The sequence below is a fragment of the Trachemys scripta genome, chromosome 9 (genome assembly GCF_013100865.1).
Source record: "Trachemys scripta elegans isolate TJP31775 chromosome 9, CAS_Tse_1.0, whole genome shotgun sequence".
In the NCBI taxonomy this organism is placed as follows: domain Eukaryota; kingdom Metazoa; phylum Chordata; order Testudines; family Emydidae; genus Trachemys; species Trachemys scripta.
The window spans coordinates 67,009,130-67,035,634 of record NC_048306.1 but is presented as its reverse complement, the minus strand read 5'-3'; the positions used below and the strand labels follow the sequence as shown (position 1 = coordinate 67,035,634).

General features: G+C 44.0%; 2 protein-coding genes across 6 annotated transcripts in view; one reads left to right on the top strand and one right to left on the bottom strand.

Moving 5' to 3' along the window:
• MOGAT1 (monoacylglycerol O-acyltransferase 1) overlaps window positions 1–16,692 on the bottom strand; it is a gene marked incomplete in the record, with an annotated part of 26,456 nt that extends 9,764 nt beyond the window's left edge. Inside the window, 4 exon segments of one of the 3 annotated variants that reach the window (XM_034781394.1) lie at window positions 1,536–1,740; window positions 2,210–2,388; window positions 3,714–3,825; window positions 15,862–16,692. In XM_034781394.1, coding sequence (XP_034637285.1) covers window positions 1,536–1,740; window positions 2,210–2,388; window positions 3,714–3,807 — 478 coding nt within the window. 3 annotated transcript variants of the gene reach the window in all.
• Window positions 16,693–25,515: 8,823 nt separating this feature from the next.
• Window positions 25,516–26,505, top strand: part of FARSB (phenylalanyl-tRNA synthetase subunit beta) — a 52,530-nt gene continuing 51,540 nt past the window's right edge. The window contains exon 1 of one of the 3 annotated variants that reach the window (XM_034781920.1): window positions 25,516–25,726. Coding sequence is in view for 1 of the 3 variants with exons in the window: in XM_034781918.1 (XP_034637809.1) it covers window positions 25,777–25,867 (91 nt within the window). In the remaining 2 variants the exon portion in view is untranslated. Of the gene's footprint in view, window positions 25,727–25,753; window positions 25,868–26,505 lie in introns of those variants that run through there. The other 2 variants (XM_034781918.1, XM_034781919.1) reach the window with 2 other exon arrangements.

Here is a 26,505-nt window from a genome sequence, read left to right as displayed (position 1 = left end):
CTGGAGGCTGCCCGGCAAACAGTGAAGCCGGTAGCGCTTGGGCTTTGGGCAGCCCCTATGCCTCCGGACCCTGCGCCCCCAGCCAGGCACTTCCCCTCCCGGGCTCCGGCGGCGCAGGGTCCGGAGGCACGGGGGCTGCCCGAAGCCGGTAGCGCTTGGGCAGCCTGGCTCTTAAACAGAGCCAAAGAGTCAGGGGAGGAGCAGAGCCGCCATTTTCCCGGACATGTTCGGCTTTTTGGCAATTCCCCCCCGGACGGGGGTTTGACTGCCAAAAAGCCGGACATGTCCAGGAAAAAGAGGACGTATGGTACCCCTACCTAAATCATACGTTTGGAGAATAAAACTGGGTCTGGAAAAAGACTAGGTGTGGCAGTGAGTTCTTCCTGTGCAGGTGAGACCGGCCTAACTTATCAATGTGTGGGAGGTGCCCAACCCTGCTACACACCTTATTAATGCAAGCAGTCATACTGACCACAATGGGGATCACTTTGCATGAGCAAAGATGACTCAATTTAGTAAGGGTCTGGATGAGCCAATTGAACCTTGTGTAAGACAGTGCAACTCATTAGAGTAACTGGACTTGCACCCACTTGCAACAGATCTGAATTTGCAGCTGTAGGCAACCGGTTAATTCTTTTATTGTCAATGTCCTGCTCCTACATAATGTGAAATATTATGGTATTCGTATATTATGATTTTATTTTTGAATACCAGCATCTACTGCCATTATATTTTGAATGACATTTTGCATTTAAGTTTGTCTTTTTACTTACAGCCAATGCAAAAATACTAAAAAAAAAATAGCTCAGTGGTTTGAGCATTGGCCAGCCAAACCCAGGGTTGTAAATTCAATCCTTGAAGGGGCCATTTAGGGATCTGGGGATTGGTCCTGCTTTGAGTGGGGTTGGACTAGATGACCTCCTGAGGTCCCTTCCAACCCTGATATTCTATGATAATATGAAAAGAAATATTAATATTATCCATCATGACCGGTGCCTACACAACCTGTAATGACTTCTCTAATTTCACTAAAATTATATTTAAAAAAATTAAAGATGCATTGCTCAACCAAAAAGTCTTCTAGCTTAGCTCCCTCATATAGTATAGTCACCCTTTCACCAAACAACCTCACTGCATGATAGACTTGCTGTGGGCCTGATTCTGCTCCCTTGACAAAGCTCTCATTGACTTCACTGGTACAGAATTGGGCTGCATAACTGGAATTACAATTTCCACGTTATTATGTATTAAAATAATTCAGGAATGTCATTACAAGTCACTTTCAATGATGATTCACTATATCAGAGTTCATTAAAAGTATAACAAAGCCTTCTGAATTGCTTTTGAAACAATCATTCACTGTAAACAGATTTTCTATAGGGCCAGTCCTGGTCCTATTGAAGTTAAATAGCAGAACTTTTCATAGACTTCAATAGATACCGGATGAGGCCCTATATCTGAGCCCACTTTATATGACTCATTTTAAACAAATGCCATATCTGAAGCAGTGGCTAAGAGATCTTGGCTCCACCTACCAGTACTCAAAGCATAATCTCTGAAGAAAGGGCATCCAAACCAGAAGGGCAAGATGTGAAGATATGGAGTAAGACCAGGGAATAATTCTTTAAAACCTGTATATTCTGTGCAAAAGTTTCCAAAGGCTCCAGCAACAAGAATACCATGAGGGTGAAATCCAAACAGATAGTTTTGGCTTGGATCCAAATCTGATGTTTTTATGAGCTGAAAAATAATATAAATGGAGTCTGAGTTTAACACTATTTTCATCACAGTGGTTCATAAATACAGGAAGAATTTTAAAAGTAGGGGGGCTGCACGTAATAATGTGTAGATCACTGATACTTTATTTTCCTATTATGAGCATCTTAGGTGATCCCAAGTGAAGTAAGTATAAAGAGCTCAATTCTGTCTCAGATTAAGTAGTTCTGTAATCTCCACAATATCTGATCTTCTATCTTGTGGCTAGAAAGGTTCAGCTCAAAAGAACCAGTCCCCAATTATTTTTCCTATCACTAACTCCAGATTTTCTTCATCTAAGCTTGTTTTACAGAAGAGAGGTCAAATTCACTCCTGGTATAACTCCACTGACTTCAGCAGGGCTATGCCAGGGATGAATCTGGCCCAAAACGTTAATCATAAAAAGCCATCTTGATCTGCATTTTCACAATTCAGTGTGAAACTTTTTACTCACGTGAATTGGAAAGTAATCTGTAAAGTACTTCCAAACAGTCCAGTTTCTGACCCACTTTGATCTTCTCCCTCCAGTTTGGGGGGTTTCCCAATCAAGATAGAGCCACAGTGCATAGAGGACAGGGAGGAACCAGTAGTTTCCCAAAAGCAAGATGATAAAGACTCCCCAGCAACACTGTGCTACAAGAAACAAACAAACAAACAAAAAAAAAAACCACAGTGAAGATTATTCATTACTATCTCACTATAGGAAAGAATCCTTGGACCAGTTTTGTTTTCATTTACACCTGTGTAAAACCAGAGGAACTCCATAGAAGCTACTCTGGATAGCCAACAGTGTAACTTCAAACTGAAGTTGGCCTATTGTCTATTATTTGAATCTCTATCAGTGAGCCGAGATGCTGCCTGACAAAGAAAGTATTCACTTGGGTTTATTTTTACCCCAACGTGTGTGTGAGGGATGGATCTTGTAAGGTGCTGAACCACTTCACCTCTAATAGGACTAAACAGGAGCTGGGGAAAAGGTCTGAGTATTCCAGCACTCAGCAGGGAGCCAGCAGCAATTAAGGTCAAAGGAATCTTATTCACTTAAGGGTAGGGGGAAGGAAGGAGCAATGACTTCATATATTCTGGTTGGTGAGGAGACGGAACAGGGCTGACAGAGGGAGACAGCATGATGAGGAGGAGTGGATAGAGCACTGGGCTGGGACTCAAGAGACTTGAATTCTATTCCCGTCTCTACCACGGACCTGTGCGGTGACCTTTGCAAAGTGCTTTGAGATTTACTGATGAAAAGAGCTAAGTAGTGTTACCGAAAGGGAACCTAATGTAATAAGAGTCTACAGTCTTGCTACTAGAAGCAAAAAAACAAAACAAACCAACATTTCTATGGAATCACGACAGCTGTCCTAACCCAGCCACTTTCAGAATAACAGACACTCAAATTAATGAGAAAGCAATTGTAATATCCTAATAGAATTACTGTAGATAGGAAGCATATTGATACCATTTCCTTAGTTTTCTGAATTATGTGGATTTATAATACAGTATTAGCCAGGATATGTTAGCGTTCGGCCAACTCCTGCAATCTTTACTCAGGAAAAAGTCCCAGTCATGGCTATGGGAATATTTCCTGTGTAGGGCCTGCAGGATTTGTCCCTGTATTAAGAAGCTCTGGGATAACTGTGGCTGTGATGTACAAAGCTGGTTAAAAGGAAATTCTGGGCCACATGCTACCCTCTACCACATGGCACAAATAGTAGCAAATTGTGGGAGGAATTTAGAGTACCCAACAAGACTTGCACAAAGGGCATTGCTTATAGATATCAGAGGGTAGAAAAAGCTAAACTTGGATTGTAAACTCCTTGGCCATGAACTGTGTCTTTGTATGTATTTGTATAGTGCCTGGCACAATGAGGCCCCAATCCTGACCGGAGCCTCTAACCATTATTGTGGTGTAAAAGCAAATAAGCATTACCTTGGCTGAACAAGGATATTTTACAAACCAGTTTTTATGTTTCCTCTTTCAAGAGTAAAATAGTTTGTGGGAACTACATCAACCTGGTTTGCAGCCTGGCACCTTGAAGGGGAGGATTTCATAGCAGATGGTGAATCACTCTAGAGTAAATGGGAAAAGTAGATAACAGTGAGACACGTTGAGCTAATTCAGGTTACCAATTTCAGTGTCTGGTCGGGAACCCCGCTGTGCACAATGATGACACTCACACTGCGAGCAAATCAAATCAAATTTTATAAGCAGAATTAGTAAAGTCACAAATGCTCCAAACCATATGAAAAGGGCGCAGTAATACAGAATTAAGTGAATGTAAGGAATGATACAAAACATGTACTCACACCTTCTCAAGGAGATCAAGTGGTAAGAGACAAGTGGTCATCCATGAGGTTCCAACCCTGTCCCTTGTACCCCATAGTCCTAGCTTAGCATTTCATTTAACAGAAGTTCAAGAAACCTATGGACCTATAATCCTGTAAGGCATTATCTTAAGCAGCGGACTTGTTTGGCATGCCATGGACAGAGAAAGACTCCCCATGGATGATTGTCTCTTACCACCTGATCCCCAAGAAAGGGTGAGAGTATATGTAAGGAATGGTACAAAATATTAGCTTATTATATTACTGCTACCTTTTTATGTGGTTTGGAGCATTTGCATCTTTACTAATTGTGCTAATAAAAATTGCTTAAAGTTTGGCTTTGCCTTCAGTGTGAGTATCATCATTGTGCACTTCGGGGTTCCCAACCAGATACTGAACTTAACCTGAATTCTGTTGTGCCTGATTCTGGGACTAGAACTCTCAATACCCATTTCTTTAGACTTGTAATTAACTGGAAACAAGTAATAATCAATAACAACTAAAGAACTGGGCAACACCCTGGCATGCCAAACAAGTCTGACAGCCCAGATCGCCCCCTTACATGGTGGTCTGGCCTATTATAGGGCCTAGTGGTTATCATGACTATTCATACAAATGCCACCCCTTTGTCCATACCCAACTTCTCACCCTAATAATGCTGGGGTGTCTTTATCCTACTGGTTAGTATGTTAATAACTTTAACTTACATACACCAATTCATCCCCAAGGCAAGTTCGTTGTTAAGCATCTCCCAGTATTACTATCCTAAAAGTATCTCTTAAGGCTGATTCCCCACTCTGGCACTTCGAGTGAAGAAAGTGGGGGCCCGCAAGGATCTAAAAAAATTAATACTGGCCACTCCAGGCTTGTATTAAGCTCCCAAGGTTACAGCTTCTCTCAGACTTTGGACGGGTAGATGCTGCCACCACCCAAGTGCAAAAACCCCCTTTGGAGAACCCAGAAAGGCACACTTGGGAATTCCTTCCTGTGGGATACCCTCAAGCCCTTTCACACACACACCCTCTGGGGAAGAGCTGAGAAAGGAAAACAAAGGAAATCAGCTGTTGCCACCAAGGCTTTGGAGCGGTGTTGTGGCTCCGCTCCAGCTCCAGGCGGAAAACCTGCAGCTCCACTGCTCCGGAGCTGCTCCACTGCTCCGGCTCCAAAGCCCTGTCTGCCACCAGCAATCAAACCTCTTAGGGTCATAAAAATTCAATCCTGTTCTTAAAAAGGGTAAATTTTATTAAAAACAAAAGAAGAAAATACATCTGGAACTTAGGCTTTTTGCTAGGTTTCAAAAAAAAAAAAAAAAAAAAAGATCACAAGGATTAAGCATCAGGATAGCTTCTTGAAGTCCAGATTAAAGGTTACAAGCAAAACAAAATCACCTGGGGTTAGCACAGAGGAGTCCACAAGCCATAGAGAAATAAGAGATAAACCTAATCGCATCTTCCTAGACATTTCCTGATCTATTTACTTATCTGGGGTTTCAAATGAGTAGTTTCAGGGTATGATCTGATGATTTTCCATACCTGGCCAAAGCTTTTTATAGCATAGTTCCAGCCCTGTCTCTGCTCTGTCTCCTCCCTCTGGAGAACAGACAGACAGACAAAGGGAAAGTTTTTTTCCCCCCAATTTTAAAAAGTTCTAGCCCTCCCATTGGCTCCTTTGGTCAGGGGCCCACTCCCTTCCTTTTACCTATGCAGGGAGACTTTTTAACCCTTTACAGGTAAAGCAAGTAGAGAACTACTAAAAGGGATTTTATAGCTAACTGGCTGGCTGGATGTCCATAAAAAGGGAGCTACCCGCCCCCCACTTCATTTATCACAATATCCAAGCCTAGTATCAGTTCAGTGCTCCTGCAGTTACCTGGTATTGTTTTGTACAAACCCTCCCCTGAAGCACAACATTCCCTGTTCCCCAAAACTCAGGGTTCCTGTTGGGCCACTTTCTTATGCTAAGGCTCAGAGCCTTAAAGCCTTATGCTAACCGCTTAAGCTAATGCTTTACATGATATAGGTCTCTAGGTTTCTTGTAAAAAGCAACAGAGAGTCCTGTGGCACCTTTAAGACTAACAGATGTATTGGAGCATAAGCTTTCGTGGGTATTCAATACATCTGTTAGTCTTAAAGGTGCCACAGGACTCTCTGTTGCTTTTTACAGATCCAGACTAACACGGCTACCCCTCTGATACTAGGTTTCTTGTGTTACTTATAAGTAACATGCCTTTGAGCTAGCTCTATGGCTACAGTAAGAACACTGGAAAACAACACTGAAGACAATGGAAATACTCCCTGTGACGGGATCCCTGGGGGGTAGCCTGGGACTGTTGGACCACTGTGCCCCCTAAACTCCCCAGTCCGGGCTGTCTCTCACAATGCTTTCCTAGCAGGGCCGCCCAGAGGGGGGGGGTCAAGTGGGGCAATTTGCCCCAGGCCCCCATGAGAATATAGTATTCTATAGTGTTGTAACTTTTTTTTTTTACTAGAAGGGGCCCCCCAAATTGCTTTGTCCAAGGACCCCCTGAATCCTCTGGGCGGCCCTGTTTCCTAGTGACAAGCAGCAAACCCCTCCAGGTGCTGTTATCACTCAGCACAACAGTATATGGAGCCCCGCACCCAGCTAGATTGCATGAATGCTCCCAGAGCCACTCATGAATCACACAGAGAAAAGCACCAGCCAAATCCCCCCCAGCTCAGGAATATACCATCTTGCACTGCTCAAGATGGGCAGTGCAAATTTATTAATTGGTTCACCACTTCATCAATGGAAAGTGGCTATACATCAGCTTTTGCAAACCGGAGCAGATTTACCACACACTTCAGGCAAACTCACTGGTAAAGATAAACAGTAAAACAAATGTACTGACTCCAAAAGATAGATTTTAAGTGATTATATGTGACAGACAAAAAGTCAGAATTAGTTACCAAAAGAAAATATAAGCATGCAGTCTAAACTCTCAATCCTATTAGACTAGGTAACACCTAGATTAAGCAGTTTTTCTCACCCCACTGGATATTGCAGTTCTTAATATACAGGTTTATCCCTTAAACCTGGGCCAGTCTCCTCTGCTGGAGTCTTCAGTGAGTGTCCTTATTGCTTGCAGCATGGGGGTGGGGGGGGGGGGGCGGAAAAGGAGAAAAGACCAAGCATGTGGCTACTGTGTTGTGTTTTATACCCGTAGTCCATGTGCTTGGAGAACACAAGTCCAGGCACATCTGGTGGGCATTGCTAAGTCCCCACTCCCCAGGCAAGGTTGAGCAATTCCCCTGGTGTGGCCGTATGCAGGTGAGTCATTGAATTGTAGCTCCCTTGCTGGACAATGGCTGTTGATGGGTTGTTTGACACCCCACCCAGGCATTGGTTACTTTCCTTGCTGTTGTCTCTGAGGGGCTAATATCTGGCTTATTCCCCAATGTACAGCATGTTTTAGTGACAACCATACAACACAAGCTCATAACTTCATATGCACTAAAGATGTACATATTTAGATAGAACAGTGACTTTCAGCCAATCATAACCTTTCCCCTGATAGCTCACATGGCATGCTTTATATGCAATACCACAATTATATAGAGATGATGAATATGGGGGTTACAAGACGCTCCCCCAAGGTATAGTATGTCACACTCCCATTGACTTTAGTAGGTTCTGAATCAAGCCCACAGATAGCAACTTTCATCCAGGACAATTCTAAAGCACTTTCTAGAAAGAAAGGCAGCAACTTCTGAGGTGGGATGAAGGGGCTATTCGGCACCAGCAACATTATGCAGCAAGGAATTTAGATGCTTTAGGAAAGGATGTGAAGAACAACATGTCCTATTCAACATATTCATAAATGATCTGGAAAAAGGAGTAAACAGTAAGGTGGGAAAATTTGCAAATGATACAAAATTACTAATGATAGTTAAGACCCAGGCAGACTGCGAAGAGCTACAAAAGGATCTCTCAAAACTGCGTGACTGGGCAACAAAATGGCAGATGAAATTTAATGTTGATAAATGCAAAGTAATGCACATTGGAAAGCATAATCCCAACTATACATATAAAATGATGGGGTCTAAATTAGCTGTTACCACTCAAGAAAGATCTTGGAGTCATTGTGGATAGTTCTCTGAAAACATCCACTCAATGTGCAGCGGCAGTCAAAAAAGTGAACAGAAAGCTGGGGATAATTAAGAAAGAGATAGATAATAGGACAGAAAATATCATGTTGCCTCTCTATAAATCCATGGTATGCCCACATCTTGAATACTGTGTGCAGATGTGGTCGCTCCATCTCAAAAAAGATATATTAGAATTGGAAAAGGTTCAGAAAAGGGCAACAAAAATGATTAGGGGTATGGAATGGCTTCCGTATAAGGAGACTGAGACTTTTCAGCTTGGAAAAGAGACGGCTAAGGAGAGATATGATTGAGGTCTATAAAATCATGACTGATGTAGAGAAAATAGATAAGGAAGTGTTGTTTACTATTTCTCATAACACAAGAATGAGGAGTCACCAAATTAAAATTAATAGGCAGCAGGTTTAAAACAAATAAAAGGAAGTATTTCTTGACACAACGCACAGTCAACCTGTGGAACTCCTTGCTGAAGGATGTTGTGAAGGCCAAGACCATAACGGGATTCAAAAAAAGAACTAGATAAATTCATGGAAGATAGGTCCATCAATGGCTATTAGCCAGGATGGGCAGGAATGGTGTCCCTAGCCTCTGTTTGCCAAAAGCTGGGAATTGGCGACAGGGGATGGATCACTTGATGATTACCTATTCTGTTCATTGCCTATGCGGCACCTAACAGTGGCCACTGTCGGAAGACAGGATACTGGGCTAGATGGACCTTTGGTCTGACCCCAGTAGGGCCATTCTTATGTTCTTAACTTTGCCGTCTGAAATGGCAGGGGAATTTCTAGGTACTGTGATCAGAGTTTGAATCTGGCCAAGCAACATTGCTCCTTTTGCAAAAATGTCATGGGGTCTTTAATTACCACAAGTAGATGGGATTCCAGCTTTAGGTCTCATCCAAAGGGTGATAAACAGAAATATTTCCCAGTCTTGTTCCGGAGAGGATTCTTGGCACAGTAATGACTCAGTGCAGTAACCTAAAGTTTAATAGACGTGGTAACCTTTCACCTCCTTGGCAAGGTACTCTATGTCAACTGTATGAAAGTTAGACAGAGCAGTTATGAATAATATCATGTAAGACTATTCAACACTATGCACAGGATCACACCCTACAGAGATCAGTAAACTTACTGCTTTGCGTTTTCTAAAGCAGGGTCCAATCCTGCAAGGTGCCGAGCACTTCTAGAGGTACTAAACACCTCTTCTCTTATCAACAGCATTAAACAGTGGGCCATGCCCAATGGAAGTTGAGAGTGCCTGGTCAACACCTCTCTTGCTGCACCGTGTTGTTATAATGCCTCTTGTACTTACAGTGAGATAGAGTACACCAATACCATCAAATCACACCTGCTACTTTAAATGCATTAATGGTCTATAAAGCAAAGTTAATGAGTAAACTACAATGACTAAGAATTCTAACCAGTAAGTCTCTAAGCACAAAAAGGACATTTTTCTCCAATGGTATTAGTTAGAAGGAAGTCAGTGAACAAATGACAATGACCTTAGACAATATCATAAGCACATTCTTGGCGGAAGGCAGCTGGCTGTAGGACTTGCCATCTCGATATGTTTGAGTCCAAGTTTGCTGGCCTTCACAGAGTGGTGCAACTGTTTGTTTGACCTTGGACTTGGACGGTTTTATTCATGTGGTGAATTATAATGCTTGTTAAAAGGGAGGACGTGTTACCTAGTGGAGACAGTACTCAACTGGGACTCAGGACACTTGAGTTCTATTTCTTGCTCTGCCAATGAGTTGCTAGGTAGCCTTGGACAAGTCACTTGAATCTCTCTGTGCCTCAGTTTCTCTATCTGTAAAACTTTATAAAGTGCTTTGGGATCTATGGATAAAAAAACCCACCCTATGTAAGAGCTAGGTATTATTATTAACACTATCAGTACTTCCCTCTATAAGCAATACTGACTGAGTGATTGATGTTACAGCACACACACATTAAAATCAACCAATTATATATAACATTATTGCCGACCTAACTCACCAGCTTGTAAAAGATCTTTAGTTTTTTCAATGTTCTTCTGTAACTTGATTCTTCCAAAATATGGATCAAAGAGGAAGGGAATTAACAGCTATTGCATCTTCAGAACAGCTCATAAAACCAAACCTGATATGTTATTCACTGTAATTAAATTATCTTCATTTCAAGGGAGAAGGGAAATTAAATCTTTCTTCCTAGACATTGACTGTGTCCCGGCAGACTGATACAAATTGACTTGCTATCATTAATAGATCTGCAGTATTACATCACTCATCCCAGCAGATCTGTGATCCTCAAGTGCATGGGATAAGCATTGTATGTGTACTGGAGTGGACCTTAGAGTGACCAGACCGTAATAGGAGCCTATATAAGAAAAAGACCCAAAAATCGGGACTGTCCCTATAAAATCGGGACATCTGGTCACCCTAGTGGACCTACAAGCAATATATTGGGGAGGGGGAGTTGTGTATGTCACCATCTAGTGGGTTTCCCATCAAGAGGATGTAGGATCGTAGCAACAGCTGAACACATTTCAACAAAGGTTTTGGCAAAGTGTCCAAGTCCAAAGACAGGGCTTTTGTCTCCTGGGCTGTCAGGCCAGCACCTTTTGGAAACATTACAATGTCATTTAATTATAAGGTTAAAGAGGAAAAAAAAAAAAAAAAATCACACACACAATCTGACTCCAACACTTACTTGCCCGCCCACGACCTGTGTGATTCTCGAAAGTTTGCGGATTCCACTTTTCAAGAGCTGCTTTTGAGACATGGGTGCTGTTTTAGTATGTGGTTTGTGGGAATAAAGTTAGGTTTCTTATCAAAATATTGTTTGTTTAATTTTTTTTTAAATATCCAAAAGTTCACATAGTTAATATATTGCAAAACTGCGTGTAATGAGTTATCACAGGAACGCTACCAATTAAAAAAAAAAAGGTCACATTTCTGTCTGAAGTTTTTTGACCTTCTGTTGTTAAAAGTAGCATTGATGAATATTACAACAGAGACAGCCAAGAGAAAAAGGATTTTGCGTATTTTTTTCAGTTTTAATGTTGTGGATTTGACAGCACTCGGTGTATGGTTAGTTTCACTGTTTCAGTGCAGTCAGATTCCCATGTTATTTGTTTTAGGTCTTTCATGCAGGTACATGGGTTTAAAACCATATTTTAAAATAGTAAAATGTGATTATAAAACCACAAAAATTGGCTACAGCACTCATGGATCACCATAGTATCCAAAAGAAATTTTAAACATGATCACATTACAGTACTAGATTTCAAATTTACATTATCTTTTTTAAAACACAAACAACTTAAACAGAATGAAAAATTGAAAATAAAAATAAGCTATAAGGAACTTTACCAAACTTTTTTTTAAATTTACAGAAACCTTGGCTTTCATGATGATGCATACTGAGGTGAAACATATGATGTAGTTTTAGCAGGTTCAGAGGAAGAGATTTGGAAGGAGGTTCCTCTTATCTGATCTATGTATTTCTAGGCATCGCTCCCAATATTTTTAGGTTCATGTTTATCACTGATGCCATGTCCCTGACCTTTATGGATGATTAATAGAACAACTGCTATAATAAAAGTTTTCAACAGAATTAGGCATGGGCAGCGGGTATCATAGGCAGGGGGAGGCTGTGCCTCCTCCCCAAACAGCCTAGTATGGCCCCACCCACGCTCTGCCCACAGACCAGGCCCCGTCCTGCGGTTCCCAGCGCTCTGCCCTGTCTGGCCCGGGCTGGCTGGCCTGCCTCTCGCAGGGACTCAGGGTGGCTGGTGCTAGGGCCATACTGCCCACAGCACTGGGGTTGGAGGTGCTGCAGCCACGACACCCAGTGCACCGGGGCTGGGATTGCTGCCGCTTGGCACACTGGGGCTAACTGCACTGCCTGGCCACCCAGAGCACTAGGGCTGGGGATGCTGCTACCCGGCAAACCGGGGCTGGCCATGCCACCCGAAGCCGAGTCTCACCGCCCTGCGCTGAGGGCCGCTGTGAGCATGCTCTCGGCTCCTGAGGGGAAGGGGGGCAGAAGGGTAAAAGGGGAGGGGTGGGGCCTTGGGCACAAGGGGGGGGGCTGGGGGTAGCCTCCCCTAACGGCTGGGTCACCGGCCGCCCATGGAATTAGGTAAATTCATGAAGGATAGGCCCATCTGTGGCTATTAGCCAAGATCGTCATGGATGCAACCCCATGCTCTAGGTGTCCCTAAACCTCTGACAGCCAGAAGATGGGTCAGGGTATATAAAGATCACTCAATAAATTGCCCTGTTCTGCTCATTCCTTCTGAAGCATCTGGCATTGGCCACTGTCAGAAGACAGGATACTGGGCTAGATGGACCATTGTTCTGACCCAGTATGGCCATTCTTATGTTCTTAATGTCTTTTCTGCTTTAGGATAGATTTTGGCAGCTTAAGATACAGTAAAAGGGAGATAAAGAAACTTGGGTCCAGAATTCTGAAGAGGTTTCACTGGCTTAATTAAATGGGTTAAACCAATGGTTCTCAAACTTCAGCAACCCGAGGACCTGCGTTTTGATTTAAATTTTTTTACAGACCCCCCCAAACCCTCTACTCAGACTGAGGCCCCACCCTTGCCCCTCCTCTTTCCCACCTCTTTCTGACCCTCCTCCAAGCATACCCCAACCTCTCTCCTCCCAACATCTCCAGCACACTGCTGAACAGCTGTTCCGTGGTGTGCAGGAAGCACTGGGAGGGAGGGGGAGGAGTTGATCAATGGGGCTAGCGGCCTCAGGCATGACTTGCAGACCCCCTGAAGTACCTTCACAGATCCTCAGGGGTCCACAGACCCCAATTTGAGAAACTCTGGGTTAAACCATATGGTATTAGCTAGTGTTGGGCATGGACAAACTGCTTTACACAGGAGAGGTCCCATCACTGCAGGATATCTGGGATGACTAAACCTATCATGTGACCAATAGCATGTTATCCAGTTAAACCTACCAATAAAGGGAAATACACCACTTGTTCTAAGCACGGAGGATGATTCATTTAAAAAGGTATTTTTGAGACAAATAGTTCAGGAGCTCTCGAATGATTAGCTCATGGCACATTTATATTTGTTCAGAAAAAAATTCTCTACTGGACATTTAGGACAGGAAAGAATGATGACAGTACTCAACTCTATGCCTCAGTGTTGGTCAACCCAGTATGAAAGTAAAGAGACAGTTCATAATATCCAGCCAACATTTTTAGATGGATTAGACACATTTGATTAAGATTCAACTCAGATAAGACCAATATGATGCTCCTGGGTAAGGGGAAACATTTTGCCTTTTCACAGGCATGTGTGCATTTGTTATATCCAATTTAGACTACTGAAATAGATGTATAACTGGACTTCCCCTAACATTGATCCATGGGGCGCAGCAGTTGCAGAACACAGCTGCCTGCTTGTTCGTAGGATTGCAGCAAGGAATTTGGTTGTACCTCTGCATAAAAATTTTATTAAGATGATGTTAAAAAAAAAAGTGAACAGAGTTTGAGCATAGACATTTCTGGTTATCAGGGAATGATGTACAGATTATCGAGGGTGCAAAGTTTGGTTTAAGATCAGGTGGCATAAGGAATACATAATCTGCAATATCCCCGATTGGGGGTAAAAGGTTGATGGGTCAAAGTACAGGCATTGAGATATGAGGGTATGAAGTTCATAGAGTGGCTATGTTCAGGTGTGGAGTACAATGATTGGATATGATGAGGAGGATGGATTGACCCTCATTTGGTGAGATTTAATGTTCAGGGAGTTTATGGTTCCAGTTCATATAATCCAACAGAGAAGGTCACTTGGTCCCTTTCTCATAGTGGGAGAACGATGTCACTCTGGCTCACGCCTCTCTACACTTGTTTCCAGTCTTAGGCGCCAACTTCCCCTCTGCCTGGTGGGTGCTCAACCCACCCTCCAACCCCACGTCTTCCCACCCCTGCATCACCCTCGCCCCACCCATTCCGCTCCTTCCTCAAAGTCCCCACCCCTGCCCTGCCTCTTCTCTGCCTCCTCCCGTGAGCTGCGTCCCCACTCCTCCCCCTCCCTCCCGGAAAGTCCTAAGCGCTGCCAAACAGCTGTTACTTTGGGGGGTGGGAAGCACTGGGAGGCGAAGGAGTGGGGACGCGGAGCGCTCAGGGCGGGGGAGAAGGAGGCGAGGAGCGGGGAGCTTGGCTACCGGTGGGTGCGGAGCACCTGCTAATTTTTCCCCCCCATCAGTGCTCCAGTCCCAGAGCACCCACAGAGCCGGTGCTTATGTTTCCAGTATGCCAAAAGGACGTGATCTACTTTATCTGTCTTGGAGACTGACAGGTCCTCATTCCATGGCTTTGGGCGAAGAAAGGATTGTGGATTCCTCCTACAACTCCAGCAGATTTCCACTGCACATGACATTTATATTTGGGTTGTATGAAGGTTCAGGGATTTGGCCCAACACTATAAAAGATGCACAGACAATGGGCAATTATGCGACTATAGGTGTAAACTGTTCAGACCTCAAATACAATTATTTGTAAACTGGAGAGTACATTAAAAATGTAAGGGGCTAAAGGCAAATATGTAAAGGTTAAAAAACAAATTTCACACACACACCTGGAAAAAGGGTTACATGTACATTCTTTTCCCCAATCCCTTTGTTTGTAAGTAATTAGACCACACCTAATGGTTCCAGTTCATATATATACACACTGATCCAGAAACAATTTTGGGAATTAAAAAAATAAAATATATTGGCAGGATTTGTAAGGAAGACGTTCTTGTAAAACCCAAACTATGTGAATACTGAAATCACCTGACCACCACCAATAATACATAGAATAATGAGCCTTATCAATGGATGCATCAGTGTACTCCATTGACTTCAACAAAGCTATTCCAATTTATACTATCTGAGTATCAAGGTTTACCCACATGAGTAAGATTTACTCCTATGATTAAACATTTAATGGCAGGACTCCTAACTGAAATATTAGGGGGAAAATCACCATATAGTGATAAGTTAGTCAGTGGAACTAATTTAGTAAGATAACTAAGCATCAACAACTAGGTTAATTGTAGGTAAAAAAAAAGCATATGAAAAACTTAGAGTCCCATCTCCTGAAGCAGGAAGTTAATGACAGAGTAGTCCTTTATCACTGATGATTTCAGTTCGATTTGCATTGAGATTCGCCACAGAAAACTGCCCTACAAAAATAATCAAAGCCACATTAATCACAAAAATCTTTACATCTGACATTCTGAATTCTTTTTTTGTTGTGGGGGTAGGTATTAGTCATCATAAAGCTAGCTCGGAGTGGGGAATTTGTTTTAATGGGAAGATACGGTCATTGAGAAATTCATTTGCAGCTGTTTTTTAAAAAATACCCATGCATAACAAAAACACAAGTAACAGAAGAAAAACAGCAACAGCTTTTGAGACAACACAGAGCCAACAAAACTAGAAGTGATCCTTCTACTCTGAAATGCCCTGTCCATTTGACTGAGAGTAAAAATGTTTTCACCCCTCAGCTCACAGAGAGCCTCCTATAGTAAGAAAGCACCGTGGGAATTCACCACGTGGCGACTCAGTCTGGAGGAATCCTGCCTGTTGCTGCTTTTTTACAAAAAATAGAGATTAATCATTTTTCCTCGAAGACGTAAGCAGGAAAAAGGCTGTTACCTAGTAAGAGGAAGGAGAAGAGCCACTGAATCACTGCAGCTGTCTGAATTCTCCTGGCCAGGGGAATGTTGATGGGAGCAAACTCGACCTTCATGCTGTGTCTGTCCTGTCCTGCAGAGGTAAAACCTTCGCTCCTCCCCGGAGAGGTGAATAGCAGCAGAACGAGGACAGCAAACAACCGACTCCCAGCACTGATCCCCCGCCAGCATTAAAACAGATCCTCAGTGCTCCGGCTGGCCATCGCTCCCCGCAAGTTGGAGTTCGGGGGGGTGAAGGTTCAGCTTCAGCGCCAGCGCCGGGGCGGCCCGCTGCCTCAGGGGGAAGTGATCACTGAGGGCAGCTAAAGCCTCGGGGCTTGCATGTGACTCAGCCAAGCGGCACAAGCGTCAGATCAGAGCCCGTACGCACCCTACCTTACGGGAACTCGCTGCCCGCTCCCGGCAGAGGCAGTCCCGGGCCAAGACGGCTGCCCGCAGAGCAGGAACGACTGTGCTGGGACGGGCCAGACTGCAGCTCGGGGAGCAGTGCAGAGGCTGCAGTTCAGCGAGGGGGGGGGAACACCTGACTGCTGTGCAACACGAGAGTAATTCAGGCCAAGAGGCGAGCCCAGCGGGGAGGGGCAGTGACAAGGGCAGATCGGAGAGGAGGTGGTTGTATTCTCTAATAAAATTTAGACCTGGCATGTCAGTACCAATAGGAACCATCAGGTGATCCCTTCCACGTGAATCTCTACCCCGCACCATTCGCCTAACTGTGAAAAAGGTGACTCACGTTAGGGGCCTGGGGCCAACAAATATGAGCAGAGTAAAAACAGCCAAAACCGGTGTAAGTCTTTCCCCATAGCGTTAAGCAGCTGCCTCCACATGTCTATGGTCACTAAACAGTATTGCTAACCCCAAAAGTTCAAAAATCACGCGACAAACTCCAAAAAATCATGAGATTGGCCCAAATATGATGTTTTAAAATTACACTGTAATTTTGGTCTGTCTTTAAGTTTTTGAACTTCCTCTGCCCACCCTGGTGTGTGTGTGGATGCAGGCATGTCCAACCCAGGGTGTGTCCCCCCCTTACAATATTAACAACTCTTCCTAATTTACGGCTTGGCTATGTAATGCCAGCAAAGGAGGGGCCAGCTCTTGCCAAGGCTTTAGGCCCTAGCCAAGCTCTGACAAATTCATTGCTGGAAATCAGTCTGTTTCACCTGTGTGTTAATATGGCTAAGGTGGGTATTAAACTCATAACATTGTGTTTAGTGTTTTAGGCTTTATGAAATGCTTGTAAATTGCTGCATGTGTTAATCTCACTTCTATCTTTATCACCTGCTATAAGGTAATCTTTAAGTTTTTGCTTTATAAGTGTAAAAAATGTTTGCTCTGGAACTGTGGAGATGTCAGGAAAGATTGTCTCCTGCTCATCAAGAAAGCTATCACAACTAAATGGGCCATGGTGAGACATCACAACACAAAGACTTTCTTAATTGCCTCTTAACACCCATGAAGAGGCTAAATGAAAAAGGGCTCCTCCCAGCAGCTTGAATTCTGGAAGAAAGAAAAAAAATATCTGGCAGGAATTTTTTTTTTTTTCAGTTTTTCATCTCTTTTGCTGTTTGGTCTCTGACTGGGCCAGAGCTACAAAACAGAAGCAGAGATCCTCAGGGTCAACCTGGGTTAGCCCTAAAATACATTCAGAGCTGACAAGTTACTACAACATTGTCACCTTTTAAAACCATAGACTGTAACTCATTTGTGTATATAAATTTGCTCGTTTTAGCCTTGTGGTTACTGTCTCATTTCTTTTTCCTAGTTGATAAATCTTTAATTAGTTTAATACAGGACTGGCTACAAGTATTGTCTTTGGTGAGAGATCTAAAGTACAAATTGAACTGGGTAAGTGACTGGTCTCTTAGGACTGGAAACAACCTGAATATTTTTTTATATTTGGTGTATAGCAACTATCATTAAACCCAGCTTGCCTAGGTGACAAAATAGACTGTGCATTAACTCGCAGTGTGGACACAGTTACAGTGCAGTGAAAGACCTTTATGTGCTGCTGCTTGCTGTGCTTTTGGACTTTCAGCTGGTGTGCTGTAGATTCACACTATGACTTGCCACACAGTAAGTCATTGTGTAGACATGTCCTTATAAAGTGATTTTGGTCCCCACTGCAAGAGCTTTCACTGGCTGCCTGATGGTGCAGAACTTCAAGCTTGTTCCCCAAACCAAAACTCTAATTAATGTGTTATGCCACCAGCTCCCCAGCGGCCTGCTCCTCAGTGCAGCTATTAATTATGCATTCCCTCATCAACTTTGTAGTCTCAACCCTACATCTACCTGTCTACTGTTCTGAACAATGCTATAGCAATAAACTAACGTGCACTAAGGTCAGCTGGCTGGAACTACATGAGCAAGGTTGGAAGGATTAGGTTTTTAATCAGCAAATGTCAGTACAAATTGATTTGACTGTATATGAACAAGCCAACAAAAAACTATTTCTACTTACAATAATAGAAATTTACAGATGGGCAAAGTAAGAAAAATGCTGCTTGAGAACTTTGAGTTTAATTTAAAGGTATTTATTTTGTATATTTTGACAATGTGTTTTAATTGTTATAAAGTTTAACTTTTTAAAATTAATGTCCACTGACAGTAAATAATTATTGTCTAACCCATCCTGGTGTCTGAACCCACCCCATAATTTCCCACAACTGTGAAAATTTGAAACAATAAAAATTTACAAAATGCTTAACTGTCAAAATTATAAAAATTTAAAATTTAGTTCTGCCGAGATTATGTATTAGGTGTAACAGGACTCACTAGAACCCTGTCAAATCTCCCCAACCCAAAACAGAAATAAAAACCAAAAATCTGAGTCACATTTGCATAGGACTAACATTGCATAGCTCATTATTTAGCTCAGATTTTGTAAGAATTTTCTGTGGGAAAGCTCAATGAAAGTCCAATTTGAGTAAGAAATTATAGAGTTGCAAGGGACTTTTAAGTCATCATCACCAGTCCCCTGGCACAGCCAAAGGGTGTGGGCTAAGATTTTCATATACTAGCCTACCCTTGCTTTGAATGCACCTGATCCCACAAGGTTCAGAGTGACCTCGGTTCACAGTGATGTTAATGGGAATTGGGGCATTCAGGGCCTCTCAGGAGGTGCTTGGCACCATACAGGAATATGCTTCTAGAGTGCATGTGAATAAGTTACCTCCTTAGGAAAACCTGTTACACTACCTGCTTGTTCTTGGGTTTCCCTACTCAGTTACATTTATATTTCCACAAACCGGTTTAAATCATGACTTCAGTGATAGTTCCATGCATGAAGGACGTATAGGAGCAGGCATAGGGCTTCTGGATAATTTTTACAAAAAAGGGCCCAATCTTGAGAGTTGATATCAGCAAGGATTTGGCACCTCATCTCCCTTTTCAACAGATTTAACAACAGAGAGATTCAGCGAGGCCTCACGTTACTAAGATTTCATTATTTAAAAAAAAAAATGACAGAAAATTTAGTAAGATGCTGAAATATAAATAATTAAAACTAAATTACACGTGTCAGCATAACTGAATAAAAATGCAATATCCTTGATTGTTTTTACAGTTGTGCTTGTTTGCTAATTTGGACAGTTAATCAGAAATGGGCCTCTGGGTCATTAATATAAATTATCAAGGTTCTGCTGCTACTGATAAAGAAGAGATGGGGCAACCACATCTGCACACAGTATTCAAGATGTGGGCATACCATGGATTTATAGAGAGGCAACATGATATTTTCTGTCCTATTATCTATCTTTCTTAATTATCCCCAGCTTTCTGTTCACTTTTTTGACTGCCGCTGCACATTGAGTGGATGTTTTCAGAGAACTATCCACAATGACTCCAAGATCTCTTTCTTGAGTGGTAACAGCTAATTTAGACCCCATCATTTTATATGTATAGTTGGGATTATGCTTTCCAATGTGCATTACTTTGCATTTATCAACATGAAATTTCATCTGCCATTTTGTTGCCCAGTCACCCAGTTTTGAGAGATCCTTTTGTAGCTCTTCGCAGTCTGCCTGGGTCTTAACTATCTTTAGTAATTTTGTATCATCTGCAAATTTTCCCACCTGTTTACCCCTTTTTCCAGATCATTTATGAATATGTTGAATAGGACTGGTCCCAGAACAGACCCCTGGGGGACACCACTATTTACCTTTCCCCATTCTGAAAACTGACCATTTATACCTACCCTTTGTTTCCTATCTTCTAACCAGTTACCAATCCATGAGAGCACCTTCCCTCTTATCCCGTGGCAGCTTACTTTGCCTAAGAGCCTTTGGTGAGGGACCTTGTCAAAGACTTTCTGAAAATCTAAGTACACTATATCCACTGGATCCCCTTGTTGACCCCCTCAAAGAATTCTAGTAGTTTGGTGAGGCATGATTTCCCTTTACTAAAACCATGTTGACTCTTCCTCAACAAATTATGTTCATCTATATGTCTGACAATATTGTTCTTTATTATAGTTTCAACCAGTTTTCCTGGTACTGAAGTCAGGCTTACAGGCATGTAATTGCCGGGATCACCTCTGGAGTCCTTTTTAAACATTGGCATCACATTAGCTATCCTCCAGTCATCTGGTACAGAAACGGATTTAAATGATAGATTACAGACTACAGTTAGTAGTTTTGCAATTTCACATTTGAGTTCCTTCAGAACTCTTGGGTGAATACCATCTGGTCCTGGTGACTTATTGCTGTTTAATTTGTTCCAAAACCTCCTCTTACGATGCCTCAATCTGGGACAGTTCCTCAGATCTGTCACCTAAAAAGAATGGCTCAGGTTTGGGATTCTCCCTCACATTCTCAGCCATGAAGACCAATGCAAAGAATTCATTTAGTTTCTCCGCAATGGCCTTATCGTCCTTGAGTGCTCTTTTAGCACCTCAGTCCTCCAGTGGCCCCACTGGTTGTCTAGCTGCTTCCTGCTTCTGATGTACTTAAAAAAAAAATTGCTATTACTTTTTGAGTCTTTGGCTAACTGTTCCTCAAATTCATTTTTGGCTTTCCTAATTGTATCTTTACACTTCATTTGCCAGTGTTTATGCTCCTTTCTATTTTCCTCACTAGGATTTAATTTCCACTTTTTAAAGAATGCCTTTTTGCCTCTCACTGTTTCTTTTACTTTGTTGTTTAGCCATGGTGGCTCTTTTTTTGGTTCTATGTTTTTTAATTTGGGTATACATTTAAGTTGAATCTCTGTTATGGTGTCTTTAAAAAGTTTCCACGCAGCTTGTAGAGATTTCACTTTTGGCACTGTACCCTTTAATTTCTGTTTAACTAACCTCCTCGTTTTTGTGTAGTTCCCCTTTCTGAAATGAAAAGCTACAGTGTTGGGCTGCTGCGGTGTTTTTCCTGCCACAGGGATATTAAATTTAATTATATTATGGTCACTATTACCAAGCGGTCCAGCTATATTCACCTTTTGGACCAGATCCTGTGCTCCACTTAGGACTAAATCAAGAATTACCTCTCCTCTGGTGGGTTCCAGGACCAGCTGCTCCAAGAAGCAGTCATTTAAGGTGTCAAGAAACTTTATCTCTGCATCCAGTCCTGAGGTGACATGTACCCAGTAATCCCCCATTATTATTATTATTGAGTTTTTTATTTTAATAGTCTCTCTAATCTCCCTGAGCATTTCACAGTCACTATCACCATCCTGGTCAATTCTAAGTAGAGCAAATCAATCTACAGCATCAAATATGGTCAGACGACAACGGACATATTTAGGACATGCTTTAAGGATGCCCCAACATAACTTCCACAGCAAGTTATAATGTGGGTCACAGACACCGGCTTCTCCAGGCCCCGGGAGTGTTCAACTCCCTGCTCTGCCCCAGGCCCTGCCCCCACCTGACCCCTTCTCCCAAGCCTAAGCCCCCACCCCGCCTCTTCCCACCCCATTCCACCCCCTCCCAAGTGCACCCCATTCCACCCCCTCCCAAGTGCACCCCATTCCCGCTCCTCCCTCTCCCCCCCAGCACCTCCTGCACACTGCGGAACAACTGATTGTGGCGGGTCGGAGGTGCTGGAGGGAGGGGGCGGAGTTGATTGGTGGAACCACTGGTGGATGGGAGGCGCTGGAGGAGAGTGGGGAAGCTGGATGCCAGTGGGTGCTAAGAACACATTAATTTTTTTCTGTGGGTGCTCCAGCCCTAGAGCACCCACAGAGTCGGCACCTATGATATGGGCACCACCTGTAAAGAGGACAAAGAGGGCAATCTAGAAAAACATTATGTAGAACAATAGAGAAGGAAGCCAAATCCATCAACATGACACTCAGAAGCCTGAAAAGACCAGCATAAGACCAAAATAAATGGTGGAAACTGGTGGACACCCTATGCATCCGAGGATGTGGGAGAATAAAGAAAAGAACAAACACAAACGTGGGTGAAACACCTTGAAATATGAAAATAAAAAACACCTCTCAGAAAACAATTATAAGGAGCGTCACAGATATCTCCATGATAGCATAATCCATTCATAACAAGGCAATTCTGAAGACAGTTTTTCTAATAGTTGAGTGTGACAGAATGGAAATGCTTTAGTCACTTATCTGATTTAATTGAAGAGTGTTTAAAAGGGTGGTTACATGTTAGGCTTCTTATTCAATTTTTGTATATTCTTATACACACTAAATGTAGCAGAACATAAATATAGGATGAAACAGTAGGTTAATTAATTGATATATGCACTAAAATGAAGTTTAAGGAAAAGTGGGAGAGAAGTAAAAACAAAGCAACAAACCAGGAACAACAGGTAATAAAACAAGGGTGATGGGATCCTCAGAGTGCAACCTGGGACTGTGGGACCGCTCTATCCCCTTTACTCACTATTCTGGGTAGTCTCTCACAATGCCTTATTGGTGGCGAACAGCAAACCCCTGGAGGTGCTGTTACAACTCAGTACAACCGCATGAGGCACCCCATGCCCAGCTAGATTGCATGAATGCTCCCAGAACCACTCATGAATCACACAGAGCAAGGTGCCAGCCACGTTCCTCCCAGCTCCCAGCCTTGTACCCTAGGAATAGACCATCTTGAGCAATGCACATTTATTAATTAGTTTGCCACTTCATCAATGGAAAATGGACATGCACCAGCCTTTGGTAAATCTGCTCAGGCCACAAACACTTCAGGCAAACTCACTGGTAAAGATAAATAGTAAAAGAAGTTTATTGATTACAATAGATTTTAAGAGATTATAAGTAGCAGGTAAAAAGTCAGAATTAGTTACAAAAGAAAATAAGCGCACAGTCTAAATCCTAAACCTGTAAGACACTAGGCAGTATTTAGATCAAGCAGTTTTCTCACTCCACTGGATGTTACATTTCATAATACACAGGTTTCATCCTTGAAACCTGGGCCAGTCTCCTCTGTTGGCATCCTCACTCTTCTGAGCAATCTTGTTGCTTGCAGCATACGTGGGGGGGAGGAGAAAAGGCCAAGCATGGACCACTGTGTTCCATTTTATACCCTTGTTCCATATGTTTGGAGAACATAAGTCCAGGTATGTCTGGTGGGCGTTGCTGAGTCACCAGACAAAATAGAGCAATTCCCCTGGCAAGGTCATTGAATTGTATCTCCTTTGCTGGACAATGGCTGTTGATGGTTGTTCAGCACCTGCACGAGCATTGATTAGCTCCCTTGTTGTAATCTCTGGGGAATCTAATAACTGGGCAATTCCCCACAGCGTATTTTAGTGACAACCTATCTATCTCATAGAGCTAGAAGGGACCCCGAAAGATCATTGAGTCCAGCCTCCTGCCTTCACAAGCAGGACCAAGTACTGATTTTGCCCCAGATCCCTAAGTGGCCCCCTCAAGAACTGAACTCACAACCCTAGGTTTAGCAGGCCAATGCTAAAACCACTGAGCTATCCACAATCTCATAATGTCATATGCACCAATAATATACAGATCTAGATAGAACAATGGCTTTCAGCAGATCCTAACCTTTCCCCTGATACCTCACATGGCATGCTTTATATGAAATATCTCAATTATATATAAATGATTAATATTGGGGTTACCGGGCACTCCCTCAAGGTACAGAGTGTCATAAAGGCGCAGTATGCACAAAAAAACCACTAATATTAAATATATGAAAATGCAACTTTTGCCTGAGTACTGACTATCTGATAGACTAGTCTCACTTCTTCCATAATTGTAATAATGACAACTTTTATTACCTGAGTTGAGTCCTAGTCTAACCTGTAGTAACTAGTCCTCACACGTCTCACTAACCTTCTTTCTTAGATGTATTATGCTCATTTCAATGGCCATTCAGATCAATGGAAAGACTCATAGACTGGCAATTAAAATACCAATATCCCGGAGAATATTCCCTCGTAAGGGTTCTCTGCAGGACTCATGAACACCAGGGGTCTCATGCTCTTATTTACTCCTGTAACACATCAGCGAGGCGTTGACTCCAATACAATTACTCTTGATTTACACCAGTTTAACTTAGAAGAGCATCAGGCCTATTGATTTCACTGGAGTTATCAACTTATACTAGTGTGAGAGGAGAGAGCTGGGTCTCAACTCCACTCCTTCCAGAAAGAAGTCTCTCGGTTCCTGGGGCCTGATTTTCTGTTTCCCTGCTCTTTGTGTGCTCATTTACACCAGTGCAGAGTGCAAAACGGGCATTAACACTATCTAATCACTTACGTAACATTTTATGTTCAATTTGCTACAGAATGTGCAGGGGTAATGGAGAAGCAACCTTAGCTCTCCCAATGCTAACCTGACACAAAACCTGCAGAGCTCCAAGCAAACAACCTTCCTCACGTGCATCTTCTGTTTTCCACTGTTTCTCACTTGAAATGTCCAGCTAAAGATGTTGCAAACTGCACTTTGCTGTTACCTCAACAATCCCCCTTTATCATTACTTAGAAAATCCCAGGGTTGCAGGCTAGCACAATAGCTGTAACATTCATTAGGGGGGTGGGAGAGGCCCCTCATTATAAGTGGTCTGCTGAGAAGCAGGGGTTAGTGGTTTACATAGATAAATTTCACACTGATTTTGGGATTATATTTGTTCAAGGTACCGCTCACATGCCTGGAAACTCAGCCTTTTGACTCTGACTGGGGTGAGCATCACTTTAACAACCGGGTACAAGCCTTTAGTCTCCTCCCCCACAAGTCACTAGCGCGGCGCCCAGCACAGTCACAGGGCGCTTTAGCGGGTGCAAGGACTGCAAGACCGGGCCCACAAGTGGCACAATCAGGGCTGGGAAGGGCGGCCCGATGCCATTCCCAGGGGGGCTGCAGTGCTTTGTCTGCTACGGTGCCCCAGCCCCTATAACGCGCCCCTTCTCGCACCAGGGCGCGGACCAGGCCGGGGGAACGTCCCGCACGCCACCATTTGGGGTGGAAGCGTCACGTTTCGATCTACCCAAAGCCACGCCCCCCAGCGGCCCCGAGCCAGAGCGTGGGTGGGAGGGAGCCACCCCTCCCGGGCCCGCAGCCGCTGAGTAAGGCGCGCGGGATCGCCGAGGAGAGGGCCTAGCCCTGCACAGGCGGGTGGCAGCTGCTACCCCAGGGCCCTACGCGTTGTCTGTTCACCAGCCGGAGCCGGCTCGGCCGAACCGGCGCGGCTGACGTATCATCCTGCGTCCATAGGTGTCCTGGCTCTGCCTGATCTCACACCAGTCACATCCTTCCTTTCGTTCCGCTCGCACGCCGCGGGTCCCGCACGGGGAGAGCGTGTGCGATCCGGCCACCAGGGCAGCGTGAGACGGGGAGGGCAGCAGCGCTGGTACAGGAGCAGAAGGAGACTCGGAAGATCAGGCGATGCTTTAGGCCAGCCCCAGGGCCTGGTTAGTTTGGCGGAGTCGGGGTCCTTCCAGCGGGCGTGTGCGGGAGGCGCATGCGCAGTGTGACTGTAGCTCAGGCTTCTGACATGCCGACGGTCAGTGTGAAGCGGGAGCTGCTCTTCCAGGCGCTGGGCAGGCGCTATAGTGAGTGCGGGCGGCCGCCGTGCTGGAGCTGGAGCGGGGGCTGGGCAGGAGCGGGTGGGGCCTGGCGAGCGAGGGGGGATCTCTGCTGCTCTGGCCTGTCACCAGCTTTCAGGTCACTGCCACCTGGGGACTTAGTTGCCCCCCACCGAGCGATAGCTCCGGGGTCTGTCTCTGCCCTTGCTCGGCCCTTTCGCAGTTAGCAGCAAGATGCTGCCGATCCGATCTGAGTGTCCTGACTGTAATAGTGGCCAGCAGTGAAACTGACAAGACTCTGGGTCGATTTCACTGGGGAAGTCTGTAAGGAGCAGTATGTGCCATGTGTAGGGTTACCATATCTCATAAATAAAAAAAGAGGACCCTCCACGGGTCCTGGCCCCGCCCCCTTCACACCCCTAGCCCCGCCCCAACTCCCCCCTTCCCCGCCCTAACTCCGCCCCCTCCTCCCTCCCACTCCCAACCACGGGGAAAGGGCTGCCCCAGCGCTACCAGCTTCACAGTTTGCTGGGCAGCCCCCAGACCCTGCGCCCCCAGCCGGCGCTTCCCCAGCGCAGCTGGAGCCCGGGAGGAGAAGCGCCCAGCCAGGGGCGCAGGGTCTGGAGGCTGCCCAGCAAACCGTGAAGCCGGTAGCGCTTGGGCTT